Source organism: Scomber japonicus, chromosome 3, assembly GCF_027409825.1.
Source record: "Scomber japonicus isolate fScoJap1 chromosome 3, fScoJap1.pri, whole genome shotgun sequence".
Classification (NCBI taxonomy): domain Eukaryota; kingdom Metazoa; phylum Chordata; class Actinopteri; order Scombriformes; family Scombridae; genus Scomber; species Scomber japonicus.
Genome location: NC_070580.1, coordinates 7,021,252 through 7,043,505, shown reverse-complemented (window position 1 = coordinate 7,043,505; position 22,254 = coordinate 7,021,252). Strand labels below are relative to the sequence as shown.

The 22,254-nt window shown below is 38.7% G+C and overlaps 1 protein-coding gene across 1 annotated transcript in view; it reads left to right on the top strand.

Moving 5' to 3' along the window:
• cdk18 (cyclin dependent kinase 18) overlaps positions 1–22,254 on the top strand; it is a 50,468-nt gene that overhangs the window by 22,019 nt on the left and 6,195 nt on the right. The window contains exons 3-14 of the mRNA XM_053316783.1: positions 10,463–10,599; positions 13,092–13,223; positions 14,145–14,201; positions 15,462–15,576; positions 16,733–16,827; positions 16,942–17,004; positions 17,828–17,951; positions 18,484–18,604; positions 20,143–20,240; positions 20,324–20,429; positions 21,884–21,926; positions 22,040–22,130. Of these exons, the coding sequence (XP_053172758.1) occupies positions 10,463–10,599; positions 13,092–13,223; positions 14,145–14,201; positions 15,462–15,576; positions 16,733–16,827; positions 16,942–17,004; positions 17,828–17,951; positions 18,484–18,604; positions 20,143–20,240; positions 20,324–20,429; positions 21,884–21,926; positions 22,040–22,130 (1,182 nt within the window). The remainder of the gene's footprint in view (positions 1–10,462; positions 10,600–13,091; positions 13,224–14,144; positions 14,202–15,461; positions 15,577–16,732; positions 16,828–16,941; positions 17,005–17,827; positions 17,952–18,483; positions 18,605–20,142; positions 20,241–20,323; positions 20,430–21,883; positions 21,927–22,039; positions 22,131–22,254) is intronic.

Below are 22,254 nucleotides of genomic sequence, written 5' to 3'. Positions count from 1 at the left end.
GTAGATAAGGTAAAGGACCATAATGCATAAAGAATTAGTTTTTTGAAAATTTCTCTGCTTTATTATGTAGCGTTTGAATGCGAATATAGTACAAAGAGATGTGACGACAAAGCTGTAAGCTACCAAGAGGGTTGGACACTTTCATCCTACACCTTGTCATGGCTGCTTGTGGTTCCTGGATACTATGTGATTGGCTATGAGGTGAGAAATAAAGCTTTGATGATCTGATCTGCATTTATTTTCAGATTTCACGCAAAAAAGGGCACAATGGGAAAAGTGGGACACAAGGTTACTGGAGGTAAACTCAATTTGCTGCCAAACCAAGTGCACAAGCATTACAAAACGTAATCCAGTGGTTTCATCAGACCTACTTGTATGTTACCAGTCAAGTCAAGTAATCAAAATCAGGCAACTAAAGCTTGTGCTTCCTGTGTGAACACAGAGTATGTTTAAGTGAGGCTGTTGTTCAGCTGCCTGATGGAGAGAAGCAGCTGGATATGTAGTTTAACCCCCCAGAGTACATCTGTCTGCTTCACTGTCTGCTCCTGAAGGTCAGGAAAAGGAGACCCAGACAGACAGACAGGAAGAGAACAGAAAAAGACAAAGAAATGATGATAAACTACTCAGTGAGTGAGCAAGGAGACACAAAGAGAGACGGTGTTTGACCCAAACCCAATAGTTGTCTAATGTTTACACTTCTCTAAAAGCTATTCCTAGTCATCTTCCTTTCTATCTTCCTCCCTCCTATGTGAGGATGAGGGATTATGTCATGTCTCCACAGCATTATCTACAACATTTACTGATGTTTAGATGGACATCATCTGCAGGGATTAAATCATGTCATGGCCAAAATATTCTGTTATCAAGCAAACATTTCACACATGGTGTACTTGTTGTTGGATCCAATGGATATCAAGGTCAGTGTGGTGTTTGTTAACTCAACTCGTATTCGCTTTCTTGCCAACAGACATCGTATAGCTGATAACACTCATATGTTCAGTGCATGTCAGCTTAGTTTAGCAGCCTAGCACTGTTAGGGGAAGTTAAGTGCTGTAGTTAATTTTTGCAAGAGCTTGGAGCAGTGACTTCCTGTAGTCTTGTTGTTAGAAGTAGCAGAGACGCTGCACAGAAATGCTGTCTGGGTAAACTTTGTTTTAACGCTCCCACTAAAACTGTAAATTATACTTTTGACGTCACTGTTTGTGTTCATGTTAATTAGTTAGCTTTTGAGCTACCAGTAGCTAGGCGTATGTGTATTTTTGAACATCGAACAGAGTCATGCCAGCTATTTCCTCCTGCTTCCGCTCTCACTAAGCTAACCACCACCTACTTGTAGATTCACACAGAAGAAAGAAAATGGGCTCATTTCCCAAAATGTTTAACTTAACCCCTTAAATGAGCTTCTCATTACTTAAGTAAAGCTATCTTTTGAATGTGTCTGTTGCTCACGTGTAACCATCATGTCAGACTGTTGAACTTGAGAGGAATCCACTAATTAAACTTCCTTCAACTTTCATTACAAGTCAAGACTAAAAAGTAATTTTGTATTGTAATATTATTATTGCTACGTTACTCCACAAATCCTATTAAATGTAGAGCTCATGCTGAGACGATTTTAACTACTCAGCCCGATCAGATTACTGGATTCTCTGATACTGTTTTTCCCATTTGAACACGCGAGCAGCTGGATCAAGCTGGCAAAGACAAAGAAAGGCAATCAGTCTCAGATCACTGAACACAATGAGTTCATTCGCTTCCCCTACGGATGCTCATACACACAAAATACACACAAAAACAGGGTGACACATGAACATGAACACCAATTCTGTTTTTATTGCACTGGTTCCCTGTCTCCATCACGGTTGACTACAAAGTCCTGCTACTCACATACAAACCCATCAACAGTCCCCAGTAACCTACCAAGCTTCCCATCATGGAGGGGATCAAGCCTTCTGCTCTGCTGCACCACGCTTTTGAAACAACCTTCCTAACCATCTGAGGACAGCACAAAAGCCAGACTCTTATAAAATAGCCTCAAAAAACTCAAAAGCCTTTTTATTCAGGAAGGCTTTTTCATCGTAACTATTATTTTCTTCATGTGATATATTTTTTACACTGTAGCACTTTGAGATTCACTGTAAATGACAAATGCAGTACAAATTACATGCAGTATTTTTACCATTATTATTATACACACACATATTCTACATCTATTTAGACAAGTAAAGGTATACTATCTGAGCCTCAAATGTAATAGTGTCTATGTGTATGTGTTTGTGTCAGAGGTAAAGTCCTAAGGGATAGCCAGGAGTCAATGCCTGACTACCTGCTAATATTTCACATTAAGCAGAATCCCCTTGTTCACTCTTCATATATTAGTCAGTATAAAGCTGTTTAGCTTAGCTCCCATAGAAACGTGCTAATGTAATGTTGAGAGTAATCACATAAGCCACTGTGACACATCACCTCTTTGATGAGAATTTCTTCTTGATCAGATTTAAATCCATCTGTCTACAAAGGTTGTGCAAGTAATAAATCTTGATTAGAGAAATAACAAATACCTTGTTTAAGGCAGTTGATTTAAATCAGTTCTATGTGACAGTGAGTTGGTCACTCCTTTGATTATTCACCTCGTCAGATGTTTTCAAATTACCAAACCCCCTTGGCATACACATTTCACAAAGTGACAAAGACTTTTATCACAGTATATCTTGGTAATGTTGACTGGCTTCTATCCAAGATACACTGCCATTTGCTTTTACTAGAATAGCACCATTAGCCACCATCCCCATTAACCTGCTTGACCACCTGATACATTTAGCTTTGCATAGTTAAAGCTACCAATTAGAGAAAACTGACATTTACATATACAGTCACTACTTTTAAAAAGCTGGTAAGGATATTATTTTATCTATTGTTTCATGGCCAACTGATAAATGTAAATACATTTTCACTCTCCTTTAGAATTGTTTTGGTCTTCCGCAGCTTTTGAGGGAAATGACTACCTCTTAACTTAAAAGTGCAGTGCGTAGGATTTAGTGGCATCTAGTGGTGAGGTTGGATATTGCAACAAACTGAATATTCCTCCTGCTCCCCTTCTAAGCGTGTATGAAAACCTATGGTACAAAACTCAGGAAAGACGCGAAAGGTTCTCTCTAGAGCCAATGTTTGCTTTGTCCATTCTGGGCTACTTCAGAAACATGGTGGAGAATCTTATTTTCAGGTGATTATACACTAATGAAAAACATACTTCTTAATATTACACTCAATTTCTGCCAAGTCTGTTCTGCTAGATGCCACTAAACTCTACACACTGCACCTTTAACCTGCTAACACTTCACTATATTCATCAACTGATTGCTAGCTTTGTCTTTTTGCCCTTTAGTGCTGGTGTGCTTTTGCAGAAAATTGCTTCCCGATGTTGCTGGACATGAGGTTGATGAGAACTGAGACTGAAGCAAAACAGTAAAGTTGTAGATGGTAATACTAAACAGTAAGACATAACACCATACAACTCTCCATCGAGGTGAGGCAAACTGTTGAGTCGGTCAATTATTTGTGTTCGTCACCACAAACAAACCTCTTCACATTACACACATCGGACCCATTGCTCATATAAATGAATTAGTGCAGCTTGAAGGTTACACACTAAAGCACACAAATACATACCCTTGAGGCATAACACATGTGTCTGAAAGTATTTATCTTTTTAAATAAAACATTTACAAATCCAGTTTAAAAAATATATTTTGCATGTTTTCCAGCACTGTAGGCTAATGCTTTTTTGTCACATTATCTCTAACTTTCAATCAGCAATATAGCCTGAAAACACTGGGAGGAATGAGTATAGAAGTTAAAAGTGGTTAATAAATAAATAAAAGTTCAGTTTCACATTCAACCATGCTGAGAACTACACCTGGGATTTTTATGTGTGAAACAGCAAGAAATCATTTGTCTTGCATTCACAGCTTCTTTCACAAAGGCTTCTGGCCCTGAAGAATGACAGTGTTGAAAAGTGGAAAATGTAGGTCTATTCTCAGGCAAGCTGTTTAAAAGCTGTATTGACCTAGCTAGTATGAAAACATTTTCCAACATCAGTTGTCAAATTCTAGCATAGTTGTTTCTGTTCTGTCATTATTTCTAAAACATATTCCTCAACAGACTTCCACAGTTATTTCTTCCCTGTCTCCTGTCTGCTTGTTTCCACATCTCCCTGTAACCAGTCAGATGGAAAAGCTTCAAAAACATCATGTGATGTGCCATATTGGATTGTCCTTTTCCTAACAAAACGTCTAACAGGCATCCATCCATATCTCACAGCAATCAGAGACTCTGTGTGTGTGTGTGTGTGTGTGTGTGTGTGTGTGTGTGTGTGTGTATGTCAGTGTCGCGTTTGCTGACCCTAATCAGCATCAGTAGATCAAAGCTGTGCTGTAGCTGTGATATTCAAATGACTAGCAAACAGGTTGTCATTTCATCCCCTCAGCCCATTTAGTCTGTCAATCAATATGAGACAGGATGGCTTGTTGGACACCTCTCTGTAGCGCTGTTAAAATCACCTTGTTAAACTCAACCAGGCGTTTTAAATTTGAGAGAGCCAGCTTGGCCTTTATCTGCCTGCCTCCTTTATCTTTTTACTGCCACTGATACACCTGCCACTTGTTTTAGTAGGTGTGTGTGTTTAATTAATACAACACTGTTGAATTGCCTGGAGTGCGGAAGAGATCATAGGTTGTGCAGTAAATATTAATGGTGTGTGAATACATGAAAATGTGTGTGTGTGTGTGTGTGTGTGTGTGTGTGTGTGTGTGTGTGTGTGTGTGTGTTGAAGGCAAGGTTTTATAGAGGAGACTGTCCTCCTGCCAAGATAAATGACAGGATCAGTGTTCCAAATTGAAATATGTTTATGTTCAAGTAATTTTCGCCCTGACCATGATCTTTCCTTACACATACAGTAACATACGTTTTTTTGTGCCTAAATGGAAGGAATATTAACCATAGTGTTGTCATATAATAACATTTATTTGTCCATTTATTCATAGTGATTTGTAGAAGGCACTAACAAAGGATGTTGTCTTGGTGACAGCAGCATCAGATCAGAAAACACTATATAAAAAGATATATTTTGTTGGTTGAGTAGGACTTGTTAAAGAGATTTATGAGACCTCCTCTACTCACTTAGCTTTGCACTCCTTTAACATATATATAGATATAGTTGTTTTTATTGCTCCAAACCTGGCCCTTACGTTACCCACAATGCAACTTGACCACTAACAGCTCGTTGTTGGAGATCAGTGATGATAGTAGCGGCTAATAGGGCTGCTAACCTCAAACAGGCTACAGAGATCTGTTTTTCATCCAAGACCTCACCTCATCACTTAACACAATTTATCAGTTCACACAGCTCCCTCTGAGCTTAAAAAAGGCGGTATACACCTTTTTTCCCACACAAAAACTTTAGACCTACCTTTTTTATTTGGCTTTCAATCTAGCTTTATTTTATTTATTAATCTGTCTTTTATTTTATGTTTTAGCCTGCTTTACCCACCTTTTATGTCTGATTTTACTTCATCACATTTCCTCTTACTGTAGTTGTTTTACTATCTTATTTTTTATCCTTTTAATACCCCACCTGACATTTCTGGTTTTACGTACTTTATTTTATATTGACTTTATTATATTACTTATTTATTATATTTTGTTAATCTTTTATTGCCTATTATTTAAGTTGTGTATTCTCAATTTTTTACATTTTAATTCTACCTTGGGTGTTTCCTCGCTGCAGATTCATGAGAGTTATGATAGCGTTTCTGTTTTTATTGAGTGTAGTGTGTTTCCTTTTCTTTTTCTTTTTTTATGTAAAGCACTTTGTAAAGCTGTATAAGAAGTGCTAAGATAAGTAAAGTTTGATTGATATAATAATAATTTTAAAAATCTTCATTTACATTGCACTTTTCAATATCCACATTACAAATTGCTTCACAAAGGAAGCAAAATAAAATCATAGATCCTAAGATCATATAATCATTCCATTTAAAAAACATAAAACCAATTTAGTGTAAGATAAAACAAGAGAAACAAAAATAAGAGGCAGCTTAAAGAGAAGTAAGATTAGGAAAGGCTTTTCAATAAAAGTGTGATATAAGAAGAGGATGAAAAGAATTCACTGACTCAGCCAACCTGATTTACATGTACAGTGTTCCTCCCCAAGACTTATAAATAGACTTTGATGTGTTAAATCAGTGGAGTTCCCCTTTAACACTGAGACCTGCTCCCCTTGTTAGCCATTGTCCCCATGGAAACAAGGAGTTATAGCGCTTCATGCTTCACCTAAGGAGGGAATGGTTGTAACACACATGCCTTGAGGCTACCGATAAAATGGACACAAACGTCCACTTCACACCCCACGCTTGCCAGCACCAGTGAGGCAGCCAACTCTGGCTATTGAAACAAGATCAAACTGCAGCTAAAACCACACAGCAGGTAACATTTAAAAGACTCCGACCTGGCTTCAAACACACATCACATACAAAGTTGCATGATGAGGATTAAAGTCCATTCTTCTTGCCATAGCTGGTATTCGTTAAGCTGAAATGCCTTAATTGTCTAACACGTTCACTTCAGCTGCTCTAGCTATGATCACTTCAATATCCTTGATGAGCTTTGTCTCTGTAAACAAGATGTTCATTTTGTGTGCAGGCCACTCTGCCTCTCTGTCTTTTGTTCAGATATGTCAGCTGGTGAAAGATGAGAGATTTCACTGTGGATATGCCAAACATGTTAAATGCTTGTTGAGGTGGATTGAAAGAGACATGCTGCGGTCATTTAGAAACAGTGTCACCACAGGAACATTTTGTCCACAACATTCACTTCACTTTGTCAAAATGCTTTCACATTTTCTCTTTCACTGAAAATAGATGTGTGCGGTGGCTGGGAATTAAGTTGACTAGAATAATGCGCCCATTGGGTGCTGCAACATGTTTACTTGCCAGAAGACACACACCCATAGATTAAAGCAGTGAGAAGAATGTATATTTGTATATGAAGGTCACAGTAAGTATGTGTCCCAAACACACTTGTGTATGAGCACCTGTAACCTGAGGTGGCTCTAATGTCTTCTTCAGTTTCTTTCGGTGGCGATAGTTCTCACGGCGCTCAGGTGAAAAGTAAATATTTCAAATGTGTTTATTATGCTGTTGAGAAAATTATAATCCATGAATGTAGTTGCGTCAGACAGTTGTTTGAAATTAGATCCACATAACCAACGACATGTTAGGCCATGTGTGAATGAGATGGTTTATGTAAATGAGAAGTGCTGTGGGATGAATTAGTTAGGTAGGTAGGTATTTTATTAGCATGGTAATGCTAGCAGGTAGGTAAGAAAGTGAAGCAGCAATATGTTTATTTGTACATTAATTGAAATATACTGTATGCATAAATAGGCATGAAAGAGTTAATCAAAAAGTATGAGCACCTGTGTGGCTTCAGGCAGCTACAATGACCTCTGCTGTCTCATTCTGTGGCAATTGTCCTCACATTGTCCTCACAGCGCACTGCTGAAAAGTCAAGATTTTTAAGAGTTTTTAAAAATTAGATAATGCATGATTTATAAGCTAAGCTCTACACAGACTAAACTGTAATGTAGTGGATACAATGCATGAAAGGGTAAGGCTTTACATGCATAATCGCATTGTGAAATATGATCTAGTGGTAATGAAAACAGTCATATGTTAAAAACAAAAATCATTTCTAAATCTTGGTAAGGATGGGTAACGATAGAGGGAAATGTGAATACTCATTAACTCAGAAAAATGTAATATTTTATTTTAAGTATTGTTTGAAAAAATATATCTTCCCTTGTTTTAACAGGTGTTACACCAAAATCTGTGACCGTCAGAAATGGTGACCCGTGTTGCTGGCTCTCTGCTGAAGAAATTGCTTATAAACCTAAACTTCACCTTAACCTCAGTGGAGACCTCACGTCCCTCCCTAATCTAATAGACAGCTGAAAAGGAAATGTGTTGATTGTCGATATATATACTTTATAGATATAGTGATTGTTTACTTTGCAGCGTGGCTGTTTAGTGGTAACCAACATGAATGCAGCCTCTCGTAAAAAATGAAAATCAACAATAATTGTGCTTCCAGCATTACCAAATACCAAAAAAATACTACCACCAGAAGTGTGTGTGTGTGTGTGTGTGTGTGTGTGTGTGTGTGTGTGTGTGTGTGTCTGTTAGGCGAGTTATTATTTAACTCTGGAACAAATCGGATCTTAACCCTGAGATAAAGAGGAACATAATGTGTGAATTCATGTCGCAGAAGGATAATTACATGGTTGGAAGGCTGTATGGGTGAGTAACTAACAAACTGTAGCATTAGCATTAGCTACTGTGTGGATTGTGTTTTGTGGTTTCTTACCTGACTTCTCTGGAGTTTCGTCACCTTGCGTTAATGTCATGCGGCGTTTGGGGGCGTCGTTCATGTCCCTATGTACGGCAGCTCTACGCAATTACGTCACAGACTGAAAAAATAGTCCCTGGTGGCAGTAGCTCTGAGTAAATAAAAAGTATAACTGCAGACTATTTAATTAACATTGAAATAGAAAATGAAGATGACATGAAATTAAATGCGAAAAAAATGCCATATGTAATGGCTGGCTCCCTGAACCTTGGAGGGGATGCAGGGGGTGGACGGACGGACGGACAACATCCCACTCTCTAATTATAGTAGTAGGATAGGATGAGCCTCAATCAAACTGTAAAGTCAGTGAAAATAGAACCAAAACAATGAGCTAAAAGACAGTAAAGTGTTTCTTCAAGCTGAGAGGAACTGTAGAACTGAGTGATGATTGTGTGTTTGTTACTGCAAGAGATCCTTTTCATATTAAGCATAGTAATTTGGTCAAGTGTTATCATGAAAATATTTCTTAATCAGTTTTAATAAGTACATTAAGTTTTATATTTTCATGTTAAAATATAACTATTGATTTATCAAATATTTCATTGAGTTTATTTAAATTCTCAAATATTAACCAAGTAAAGTATTAGTTGGGCTGTGCGTGTTAGTCTGTGTGTGTGTGTGTGTGTGTGTGTGTGTGTGTGTGTGTGTGTGTGTGTGTTTTTTGTAAGGTAACCTCAGTGGAGAAATAAGTTATAAGTTATAAGTATAATTTGAGGTACTTGTACTTGTATTTGAGTATTTCTATTTTATACTACTTTATACTTCTACTTCACTACATTTTAGAGGAAAATATTGTACTTTATAAAATAATAATACACCTAGCTACTTTATGATAAGCTAATACATTCTGAGATATTTTTATGAACTAAGATAGCTACCCGCCAATATATTAAGTAAACCTGACCTTAACTGAAAAATGCCTTTTTAACCCTTTTAGATCACATCCCTATTGTGCACCAATTTAACAGTACATGCCTATAAATAGAAAAAAAACCTATTCATTTGTATTCTTGCCTTTAAAATCCAATCATGTTTTCTTTTTATAAAACAATGATGTGTGTTTACCTAGGCTAAACCTAACTAATTTCAACCAATAATGTCCTAACATCCAATTAATCTTTAACTTTTAGCAGCACAGAGCTGAGATTAATTATGACAGCCCATGATGCGTGTCATAATTAGATACTCTCAAATTCTGTTTTGTCTGGACTTAAATGCATGGACATTTATAAACCTTACACTCCAAATATATCATTTGATGCTAGTACTTGTAGAAGTTTTGCTTAAGTAAAATTTGGAATACTGGACTTTTACTTGTAGCAGCTTTGAGTACTTCTACCATGTGGTATTACTACTTTTACTTTAGTAAAATATCTAAATACTTCCTCCACCATTGGGTTACATGTTGTGTGCATATGATTTAGAGTCACTTTTTACAACTTGTGCAACAAGTGGAATGGTCAGGTCCTAAGTGGCATTAAATAGGTAAAGGAATAAAATTAAAATTAAAATTAAAATTAAGGAGGGGATTCTGTTGAAAAATGTATGTTAATAATGACATTATTCACATTCATATATCTCCACATGAAGTGCAGGGTCAAATATACTGCTCTGAAGCTGGTGTGATTTAATGATTCACACAGACCAAGGATGGATATTTTTGACCTTGATGTTCTTGCGGTGTTATGAAAGGACAGCATGCAGCAGCTAATTATGGGGAAACCTGAATAAACGAGTGGAGAAATATAATGAATGCAAATGCTTCCCTACAGGGCACAAGGGCTTAGTGAATGGGTTGATTAGCATGAAAAGGACTGTGAATCATATACTGTGGCCTTTGTAAAATCTCTACCTAATTGAACATATACGGTAGACTGTGGGCAACTTGTAAGACGTTGCTCTGCCCTCTCTCCCAGCGTTCTAACCCTTAATGTTAGTTTTAATTGGTCATCCATCTACATCTGCTGACCAAATGTGATGTCTCTCCCTTGTGGGTCAGACCTGACTCCAGACAGGCTGGGTCCTGGATCTCATGATGTCAGTCCAGTTAGCCCTGAACCAACCACACCGGGAGCTCAATCCCCGTCCCACCTCCACTACCACAGCAAGGCCCAGCACAGACGTTTCTCCATGGAGGTAAGTAGCTGTGGGATGAGGTCAATGTGACATAGAGGGCTAACAGGCAAAGTGTTCACTTATGTTTCTGGTCAATCTGACCTTAGATACAACCAAGCTTTTCTTCCCCATTTACAGAATGGCAAAGTTAATAATAAATTGCATTACAAAATAAGCACTAATGGGAAATGTTCTTGTCTCAAGTGTACATTAAAAGTCTGACACAGATGTCATCAGTGGCGCAAGTAGTTCGTCCTTTCATTTAAGGAGTTGTTTCTCCATTACCACCTGTGCCAGCTCAATGAGATGAGTCACCTCAGAAGCTTTTAACCCTCCTCACAGCGCCGGACTTTTTTATTGGAAATGTGAGAGTTCACAGTTTCACCTTTTCATAAAACATCTCTGTGGACCGAGTGTGATTCAGAGTCTTTCTCATATTCCACACAACTCATACCAGTCAAGTGAAGCTATGCCAGAGGGAAGAGAGTGCTCAGGAACAACTTGGAGCTGTGAAGACAGAAATAATGGTGCTACAGTGAGAAAGCTGAAAGCTTAGACAGTCTGGATACTGTAGCTTTATTTGACAGGCATAAGACATACTTCTTTCTAATACAATGCTTTATAAGTTATCACAAGTGGCTATATTGTTATACATCTTTTATGGTTGCCTCATGTTGGTGTATAATTTTTATTCATCACGACAACCTTTCCAATATGCAACCACCTACCTTCTTGCAAAGAGCTGCAGGACTTTCAGACCAAAATCCATTTACTAACTTATTAATATTTACAAGTCCAGACACAGATCATTTGTTTGGGTCAGACAGTGCTTTTGCAGCATATGACATATGGCATGAGTAGGAATACGGTAGTTCTACAGTTGTGAAGCTGTAGTGCCAAAGGAAAGGGCTGTCTGACAGCAAGGTAAAAGCGATGAGAAGTTCCTATACATGGTGTACACTTAAACTGATATTGATTTTTTTAGGTGGCTGCTGGCCCTATACCCACAGCAGTAATTGCTTGGCTAATGTGCTGATACTCCTGCCTGCTTCTTCAAACTGGGGGGAACAGCCAATCTCCATTTACTGCAATTAATACACTGACAATGGATAAGTACCTCAAACATACTGACTTCAAAAAATGAGAACTATCCCTTTAATCCAGTATTGTGTTTTTTGGAAAACTGTACCCAAACAGGCGGTCGATTAAAGTGGCTGTCATAGAGTCCACTGAGGGTTGAGTGTGCCACAGCTACACCCACTGCTGCTGCCTCTGAGCAATAACTTGAAGCCAAAGTGAACTTTATCAAAGAGTAAAGCGTCTCTCTGGTGTTGACCACTCTGACCTCGAGCAGTCTGAGTTTTTATTACAGTGCTCAGGTGTGCTGTGAGCTGAGCCTCTCAAGGGATCCCAGAGTCTGTCAAAATGGGTACAAACGTGGTCAAATTTAAACTGATTTTTAGTGAATGAAACACTACACTGAGTCTATCAATTCTTTTTTGTTTAACATATGTAAGAATACAAAATGAGACATGGTGGTCTCCTGTCTTGTCCACATGTTGAAGTTGCTAACATTAACAGACATAGATGTGTTGGTAGTTAGCTAGCTAGCATGAAAGATACAGCAACAGTAAAGTTTTAAGCTGTTTTCCTTTTCTTTCAGTCTCTTTGGGCAAGCTAACATTTGAATTAACACATCATGGATAAGCTTCACATGATTCGCCTGGCTGTACCTGCAGTTAATTAGTGGGCTAAGAAGACATAACATGTAAATAAGATTAAATATGAAGTTGAAATCTTTCCTTATAAGCTAGCTGCCCCCTTGTTCAGTTGCCAAGCTTAAATTTTGGTAAACTCTTCCTGAAACGGTATGCACAAAGATTTCAATCAATTTTCACATCCAGCTATATCAACCAACAAACCTTTCCAAATTAACAACGCATCACAAGGAATCGTGATGTTCTCATGGCATGAAATCTATAGTTGTAAATGTTAATAAGTTAATACATGGATTTTGGTCTGCTGCAGCTCTTTGAAAGAAAGTAACTGGTCAAACTGTCCATTGGAAAATCCCTCAGAGAGCTAATTAAAAGGAGAAAGCAAGCTATGCTGGAGGATACAAAGGGATTTTCACAAATTGGCAAGCCTAATTGTATGTATGTAAGTATGACTGATAAAGCCTAAAAGGATTAATTAACTATTAATGAAGGGATTCATCACACCTTATAAACCCTTTAAACAGTATACCTTAGTAGAAAGTGGAACCATGTCCACAAATCAATGTGACCGTACACTGGTCAGTGCTGGTAATTGACATGATTTAAGAGGATAGCTGTCAGTTATAGTGCAAAATGAGTGCAAGGTGGTTAAGTTGCATGCTTGACTGGCAAGAAGGAAGTGTGACATTAGCTTCATATGGTTTAAAAACTTACACTTACAATGTAGCCAAACTCTACAATGACAACAGAGACAGGATGTTGTAAGCTTTGTTGGTGTCTATTGACTGCCTGCAGGATGTCAGTAAGCGCATGTCCCTGCCCATGGACATCCGCCTGCCTCCAGAGTTTCTCAAGAAACTGCAGCTGGAGAGTGAAAATTCACCACTCTGCAAACCTCTCAGTCGCATGTCTCGACGTGCTTCATTGGTAAGTACTCTACATGACTACATACTTATATATAGTCTACCTTTACCTATGTATCTTAGCTCATATTCAAAATAACTGCAGACTTATAGTGTTAGCTCAGTAAATACCGTATATTTAGTCTCAGATTCAACAACACTGACTGTATGGATGACACCTCTGCACTTCCTACCACTATCTAAAAGTGAAGCCAAAGTATCTTCTTTCCGGGAGTGGCCATGTTGCCTGTGTGAGGTCACTTCGAGCCAGAATCTGTGCAGTAGAGTCAGGTGGCAAGATAACAGCCCACAAGACACATCCCCTCCGCTGTCCGACCATCTGACGGAGAGTTGAGAGCAGCTGTCAATGATGACATCACAACCCCATTTTAGTTTGGCTCACATCCCATCTGCTAACATGGAAGGGGTGTGACTTATGACATGTACTGCAGCCAGCCACTAGAGGGTAATAAAGATATTTTGGCTTCACTTTTAGGGAGCTGTCATGATGTCCATATTTATATACAGTCTATGTTCACCACCACGAGGCTGTTTGTTTAGTTAACCCTCATATAAGTCTTATTTGAGCAACTATATTGGCGTCTTGTTTATTTTACAATCGCTTTGATGGATTACTGTTAAACCAGTAAACATATTGGCTCACATGACAGAACATATTTTCTCTCTGTAAATAAAGACTCCTCTTATCTTGCCTTCCTCTGTATTATTATTATAATGACCACATTATTTTCCCTTTTTTCCATCAAGAGGCTTTTTGATTCCTGCCTGGTCAACAGGGCAAACACAGATATGTTCTTAATTAACTTAAGAAAATATTGACTGATGTATGGAAATGTAATCTTATGGCACTTTCAAAGGGTAATAAGGAGACCATGACTCCTGACACCAGAAGCTTAATCTGTTACTTCTTTCTTTGTGCTCTCAGTCTGACATAGGTTTTGGGAAACTGGAGACATATGTGAAGCTCGGCAAACTGGGTGAGGTACGTCGGTTACTCAGATATTCACTTTTTAATCATTTTCAGACGGTCGATGGAGGTCGGCTATCATGAAGTCCAGTGAGGGTTAAGTGTGCCACCACTACACCCGCTGATGCTGCCAGTGAGCTTGAAGATGAAGTGAACTTTAAATGAGAAAAAAGCGTCTCCGTGGTGTTTAATGTCTACCATGCTGACTTCAAGTTGTCTGCGACTTTTCATTAAACTTCTCAGGCACGCTGTGAGCCAAGCTCTCTCAGGAGATCTAAGAGCCTGTCAAAATGGGTACAACACAAACAGGCTGCTTTAGGCTTTATTTATATGCCTAAATGAGGCAAACTACAATACACCCATCTGTCCATTTTCTTGCATTAGTTCTGCATGGCTGGCTTAACTTAAGAATAGAACACAGTTTTAAATCCACATTCACTCCATGCAATCAGCCGGGTTGCTCTCTGTAGGATCACAAAGCATAGATCTGCATTCGATGAGGTGGTCTGTAAAACTGCGTGACATGGCTCATGCACTTGAACCCCACACCATTTATCTGAGAACATCTATTGCCTCAAGGAGTAAGAAATGATTAGTGACAGAAGCTGTCTACATTAGTCTCAGTCACAAGCCTCAGCAGCAGATAACAGTGGCAGTGAGGGATTGTGAAGAACTGCTTTTGTAGTCAATTATCATAACCCTTGTGGTTCATACAACCTACCTTGTCTGTGGTTCGGTTTAAACTACAGTTATTTGCCATTATAGAAGTATCTTTCTGCTGTTTGTTTGCTCGATATCTGAAAAGACGTGCTCTCTTTTCACCCCTGCAGCAGCTGATCTACAATCATTAGAACACTTAAAAACTAATTACCAAACAAGAATCACCAGCAGTGGAACAACAGTTTTTTCAATAATCAAAAACAATTAAGAAGAAATACATCTGCATTTAATTAACAGATTAAAAGCAAATGTGTTTTAGAGGCTCACATCACATTGAAGTAAGGTTTTGATGATGTTCATGGATGATAATGGCTAAAAACCTCATTCAGTCAGTTAGAAATGATGATCTGTGGAGCTTTATTGTTTTTTAATGTGCTACAGATGATGGTGAGCAAGTAAATGGTGAAAGTAAGCAGATTTCAATCAAATTATCTTCATTATTCTGTTCATATTAATAGAAAAGGGTAAACCTGCTTGCGGTACTTGAGAATATAGTATTATCAGAATGTCAGCTAAATACCTACAGTATGTGTGTGTGTTTGTTTGTGCTCATAGGGGACATATGCCACAGTGTTTAAAGGGCGAAGCAAACTCACAGAGAACCTGGTGGCGTTAAAGGAGATTCGGCTGGAGCACGAGGAGGGAGCACCTTGCACTGCTATCAGAGAGGGTATACACACACACTCATACACAGATTCTCAAGGCCATGGGGGCTGCCTTCAAGTGGATAATAATTCCTTTTTTAGGAAGAAGGAATGGACTGGAGCACATTTATGTCTGTCACTGTTACTGTCATATGACTGTTTGCCTTTATTTGAAAGAAGATGTCATAGAGGCTGACAGGAAACAGGGAGAGAGAGAGCAGGGAATGACATGCAACAAATGTCCTTTGCCAAAGTCGGCTACCAAAGCGCTCCCTTTCATATACATTTTAATGTGAGAGGACTGTTGCTGTGTGACATTTTTTTGCAAGCTTTGCTGTGGTTCAGCTACAGTCTGAAACAAATCTGCGTGCAAGGAACCACTCGAAATGTATTGTTGGCAATCTCTGTCTGGAGGTCAGTCCATTAATGTGGTCCAGACTGAAATATCTCAACAGCTATGGACTCACAATGCAGTTGCCATAGATACATACATAGATTTAAAAAGTGATAAAACAATCTGAACAATGGAAATCTGACCATATACTGAACTGTGGCCTTCAACATGGCTGTAATCTCAGAGGCGGTGAATTCTGAGTAATTCTACAAGACACATCAACTGGGTTTGGACACATTTTAAAGATCCCCTCCAGACATGTTTTAAGACATATAAAATACTCTGCTATTTTGTGCCACATATGTTTTTTTCACTCCTTTCTATGAATGCTGGACAAAATATATCTCCTTCTTCATTGTAAAGCCCATTCTAAGTGAAGGTTTCAAGTTTCCACATCACACTTGTATAAGTTGGATGCACAACTAGTTGTGATATCACAAATAAAGCTTGTAGCTACACGCCTTACACTCAGATTTAAAGTGAGAGACTTTCCATTTTCAGCAGAGGAATGTGAAAACAGCCTTCTGGTGTGAAACTCTGCACATACACCATTTTGCACAGTGAAGCTCAAACATTTTAGAGTGGAGGGCCCCCACAGCAATGAGGTTTAGGACCACTTGTGATTTTGCTCTGCACAACAGTTCACACCCGTCTTTAAACTGAAACAACAGCTAAGCTGCAGTGTAGCAGTTGTTTTGTAGATGTTTCTCGTACTGTGTGTCTTAATGCACCTTGCATGCACCTTGGTAAAACATAACAACTCATCCGTCCCTCTTTTGTCCACCCAGTGTCTCTACTGAAGAACCTAAAACACGCAAACATCGTCACGCTGCACGACATCATCCACACGGACCGCTGCCTCACGCTGGTGTTTGAGTATCTTGTGAGTACATTCAACAGGCAGCATGCAGGTGTTCAAAAGGTGTTGACCTCAATTACATGTGAAGAATATGAAGCAATTAGAGTGTAAAAAAACTGTCGCTGTTGTGTCTTACAGGATAGCGACCTGAAACAGTACTTGGACAACTGTGGGAATCTTATGAGCATGCATAATGTCAAGGTGAGCTGTAACTGAGGACAACCAAGGATGCACAGGAGGGGCTGTAGAAAACATGTTATATATCTTGTATATAGACATTTTCATCATTTATGTGCCATATATTTCCAAAAACTGGATCTGTTGGCTCTGGCTTGCTAACATATGACACTTATTCTAGTAGGAAACAAAAGTTAAAAGCTGTAATAACACTAACAAAAACCACACAAACCTCTACAGGTAGCGGGAAATGAGAATGTCCCAAATCATCAACCAACAGCATGGGTTAAATGGGTTAACAAATTATTATGCAAATGTTCTTATGGCTCAGGGAGTGCTATCTAAATTTCGTTATATTGTTGGCTGAACATAAATATAATGACAATAAAGCTACTACACTATAATACACTACACTACCCAAAAATAGCTTACCAATTATTAGATTGAGTTAGGGATGGTACGTGATTCAACATTAACAATTACAGAATCATTGTTACAGTGTTTTACATAGTGATATATCAACTTTTCATCAGATTTCAGTTCTCTATGTATGTAACTTAAATCAAAATAAAGGGGACAGGAGGTGTAACCATGTACAATGTTAAACATAAATGTTACCATTTGATGTACTGTACCGCAGTTAGTTTATAGCTAATGTTCATCTGCAGTCACTTTAGTAGGTCAATATTAAAACATAGCAAAAAACATGCAGGAGAATTTAGTTGATTTATTGATAAAAAAGTTTATCATGGGTTACTTTATGCCCAATCAAGTTGCCTTTAGTAATCAATATTGCATAATGTTGTATAAAGTCATCTTCATCTTCATCGTTTTCATTTTTCTACAGATCTTCATGTTCCAGCTCCTGCGTGGTCTCTCCTACTGTCACAAGAGAAAAATCCTCCACAGAGACCTTAAGCCGCAGAACCTGCTCATCAACGACAAGGGCGAGCTCAAACTGGCTGACTTCGGTAGGAAGGAAAACACACATACAGCCTATATGAGCATCAACAAATGCAAGTGTGCTCCTAAAGACACAATCTGTTTGGAATAAGGTAGCACATTTCCACAACTGCTTTCCAATTATATTTTACTGCCACTCTGAGATCTTCCATCCTGATTACTTTAGCACCCGTACTTCCTGTATCCTAGCAACTGTGCCCCTCTTTCTTAGTTATCTCAATATGGTGCTGGAAGTAGGTAGGTCCCTGGCTATTTATAAATAGTTTTACCTAAACACAGCAAACGGGCTCATAGCACGACTATTTTAACATTTTTCTAGGATGACCCTTTATGATAACACAATCTTTGGCGTTGAATGCTATGAGGTGTTACCACAACTCGTAAGAGTCTTGTGGTTATGCAGTTTTACAAAACTATACACCTAAGTAAATTATATTATGACACCAATTACTCGTAACTTTTTACACAGATTTAAAGCAACATATACCTTTGCATCCATACTGCGAACCTCTAGTTAAACCCAGACCATGTATTGTGCAGGTCTGGCGAGGGCGAAGTCCGTCCCTACTAAGACCTACTCGAATGAGGTGGTAACTCTATGGTATCGTCCCCCTGATGTGCTACTGGGCTCTACAGAATACTCCACACCCATAGACATGTGGTGAGTAGTTACTATATCTATATTTGACCATTGATATTCATAATCAAAGATGTACTTGTATACTGGAAAGGATTCTTCTCTTTTCTCTGCTTGCATATAAACTGTAATACATTGCTGGAGCAATTATTTCATGTTGAGTGACAGTAACCACCAGTAATATCTAGTGAGAATATAAGGGCTTGTAGAAATCTAAGGGGAGATGTAAATAATAATCATAAATGTGGTGCAAAAATAATACACTGTATATCTTTTGTATTTGCATGAAATTAGTTCTCTTATTGTTTAAATCATGAATCCTAGTTGCTCTCTGGAACTAATTGACTCAGAATGTAAATGAATGTAAGGCTGAGAATTGAAAAAGAGAATTGTTCATGTGTGTTTGTGTGCGTCACTATAATGATGCAAAATATAAAAGACATACATTGTTATGCTCAGTCCTGGATGGCAATCTCTTGGGTCTTTCAGTCAATCAGCAGCCCTTACAGTGTGTTACATGAGAAATGTTGAAAATATGAACTCATCAGATGGTAGGCAATCCTCTTAGCAACTATAGTGATGTGAAAACAGACAACAGGCAAGTGTAAAGTAACACAAACTACATGATTTGTCCTGACTGAGAGATTTTCTCCATCAAATTCAATATAAACCATGAAAAATCAAAGATGGCGCAGGATGTCTTGTTGCTCACCAACTGGATTGCTGCCACTGATATACTGGTATACTGTATTGCTGTAATGCTACTGAGTAGAAATAACAGTAACATGTATCTTCTGGCCACCAAGAAAAGGCGTTAGGTCCATATATGTAGAAATTTGAAAGAAAAAAAAAAGGTGATTTGGTGACTCCTACTGGAGTCATCTGACCCATGAAACTAAGAAAGAAAAAAGTTAGTACATAGAGTACATAGAGGTTTCACTGGGATTGTCAAATGTTCCTTCAAACTAATTGTAATTTCATCCTGGATCTGGATCTGAACACCGCTGACAGTCTAAACTCTCCTATAAAGAAAAATACAAGTGCCTCCCCCGGTGCTGAGCAATTCTGTGTGAATGATTATAAGAATATATAGCAGTTTCAGGATCGCCCAGGATTTCCATGACTCATCCGTATCACCGTGCACTTCTATTAAAATCTCTTAATTAGCAGAAAGATGAATCACTGTTCATACAATGGAGCCCAGTGATTCTACATTCACTTTAATTATGTGTTTTAACTCATTAGCAGTTTGCCATGGTGAGAAAACTTGAACAGCTCTGGTGAACCACTGAGGATTAAATGTGGCTCGCTCTGGCAATATGAAAGCCTTTTATGAGCTCACCTAGCTACATATTCTCTCATTAGACCAGAGGGCGCCTCTTCATCACGCTATCCTGGATGAAACAAAAGGCTCCATTGTGCCCACTCACATCGTACATGTTTGCACTTATGTTCAGCGCTCTTTGAAGTGCGTTTGCTTGTTGAACAGAGCCTCACCTAGACTTTCCTAATTGTTGTTTGCACCTCCTCCCTCTATCTTCATCTTCTCCTTTCTCTTCCAGGGGTGTGGGCTGTATCCTTTATGAGATGGCAACAGGCCGTCCCATGTTTCCCGGTGCCACAGTGAAGGAGGAGCTACATCTAATTTTTAGGCTTATTGGTAAGACAGCAGCACAAGATGACAAGATAAAAGTGGTGTCCTCTGATATCATGATGAACAAATATTTGTCTTTTGTCTTTCAGGGACTCCAACAGAAGAGACTTGGCCAGGTATCAGCAGTAATGAGGAATTTAGGTCTTACCTCTTTCCTCAATACAGACCTCAAGCACTCATCAACCATGTGCCCAGGTAACACTTAGTTTATTAATACTGCTGCTTAAAGCAATTAACCAATCAATAGTCCTTGCAATGTACATATGGGCATGTTACCTATTCTTTAAGGGGTATGCCACCTATGTGTGTAGACTCTGAAGCTATCCCCCTCAAAAATGTAACTACACATCAGTACTATGGTGGCTAGGTTACCATGTCTCAGCAAGATATTCAGAGAAGAAAGCTGCACGGCTCTCTGGATGTCAGCCTGGCTGTCATGTCCATCAACAAGAAGTCCTAGTAAAGTTGCTTGTGCTTTCACAAACCTTCTGCTTACTGAGACCTCGCTCTCCATCACAGTGAAGGAATGAACTGAAAAGTGGCAATTGCATGGGAATTCTCTCAAATTCAGTCATGACACAAGGTGAAATAGAAGTTATCTCAGTAAATATGTAGCCAACAGTTGCTTCATATTATAAGGTGAAGCGAAACATCACTGTGGGGAATATAGTTAAAGCATAAAACATATGAATAATCACATATGAAACAGCTGTCGAGTGTTGCAGTGGTGCAATCAATGGATTAAATCCAACACTGAACTACTAATCAAGAGTTACCTGCAGCAGAACTCCTGCCTATCAGAAGGGTGCTACTTACTGGCAGCTTGCACATTAAAACTTCTGTAAATGGTCCATGTGGAAGCACGTCTGGTCTTCAACCAGCTTAAACTGCTCACCTACACAGTGGACACCTCAGCCACATACCTTAACTCCTTCATTCATGTTTATGAGCCTTCTTCATTCACTACGATCAGCAAATGAACAACTATTCTTGCCGACTGCAAGGCAGGGAATCTCAATCCAAACTCTTCTTTCGGATGATTCCTCAGTGGTGGAAAGAGCTGCCCAACTCGATCTCTTTAAGAATGCCTCCTCTGAGAGTACTTTCTTACCTAATATCCTCTTTCTCTTGATCCTTTTCTAGCTTTTCCTAAGAAAAAAAATAACCCTCTAGGCCCTTACATGCTGCTTCTTGTGTCAGGTAGAAAATAGAACTGAGTTTCGAGGCACTTATTCTTAGGCTTCTCCTTAATCTACTGTGGCTTGGGTTGTGCTTCATTTGTGCGCAGCTTTGGACAAAAGTGTCTGCCAAATTAATATATGCATATGTAAACCCTGGCATGAATCATAAACCCAGTTTAATGCTGTATTAATCAGTCTTTTCAGCTGAGTGGTGACAAATCAGGAAAGAAATATCAGTCTCCAGATTGTGTAAAGGTTCACATATCATGTGAAACTTCTGGTAAGGGAGGAGAAATATCTGGTATGATTAAAGTTCAGTAAGATTAAACTTCAGAAGGAAATTATTACTTTAATGAAAAAAAACCCATTAGTTTGGGTCACTTTGGGGTTTCTTCAGAATTGACTTTTATTAATATCAGCATGTAATCTTTCCCTGAACCCTCATTGTATAATTATTGTATTCATTAGGTTGGACACAGAGGGGATTGACCTACTGTCTGCTCTACTGCTGGTATGAGACAAAAGCACAGACACAATGACCTTCATCTATCTGGATATAAGGCAGATAGAGAGTGTGATTCTAGAGATGTTCCAATCAGCTGCTTCTTCCTCTTGTGATTACAGTACGACACCAGGAGCAGAATCTCCTCTGAAGCCTCTCTACGACACTCCTACTTCCTGAGTCTGGGAAACAACATACACAATTTGGCAGACAGTAAGACATGTACACACTGTATGAAAGTCTGGCTACACTGTCAGTGAAAAGTGAACTGTACTTTTACTGTTAATACAGGTGAACACTTGGCCATCTGAGCAGTAACCTTTCAGAAAGACAAAGT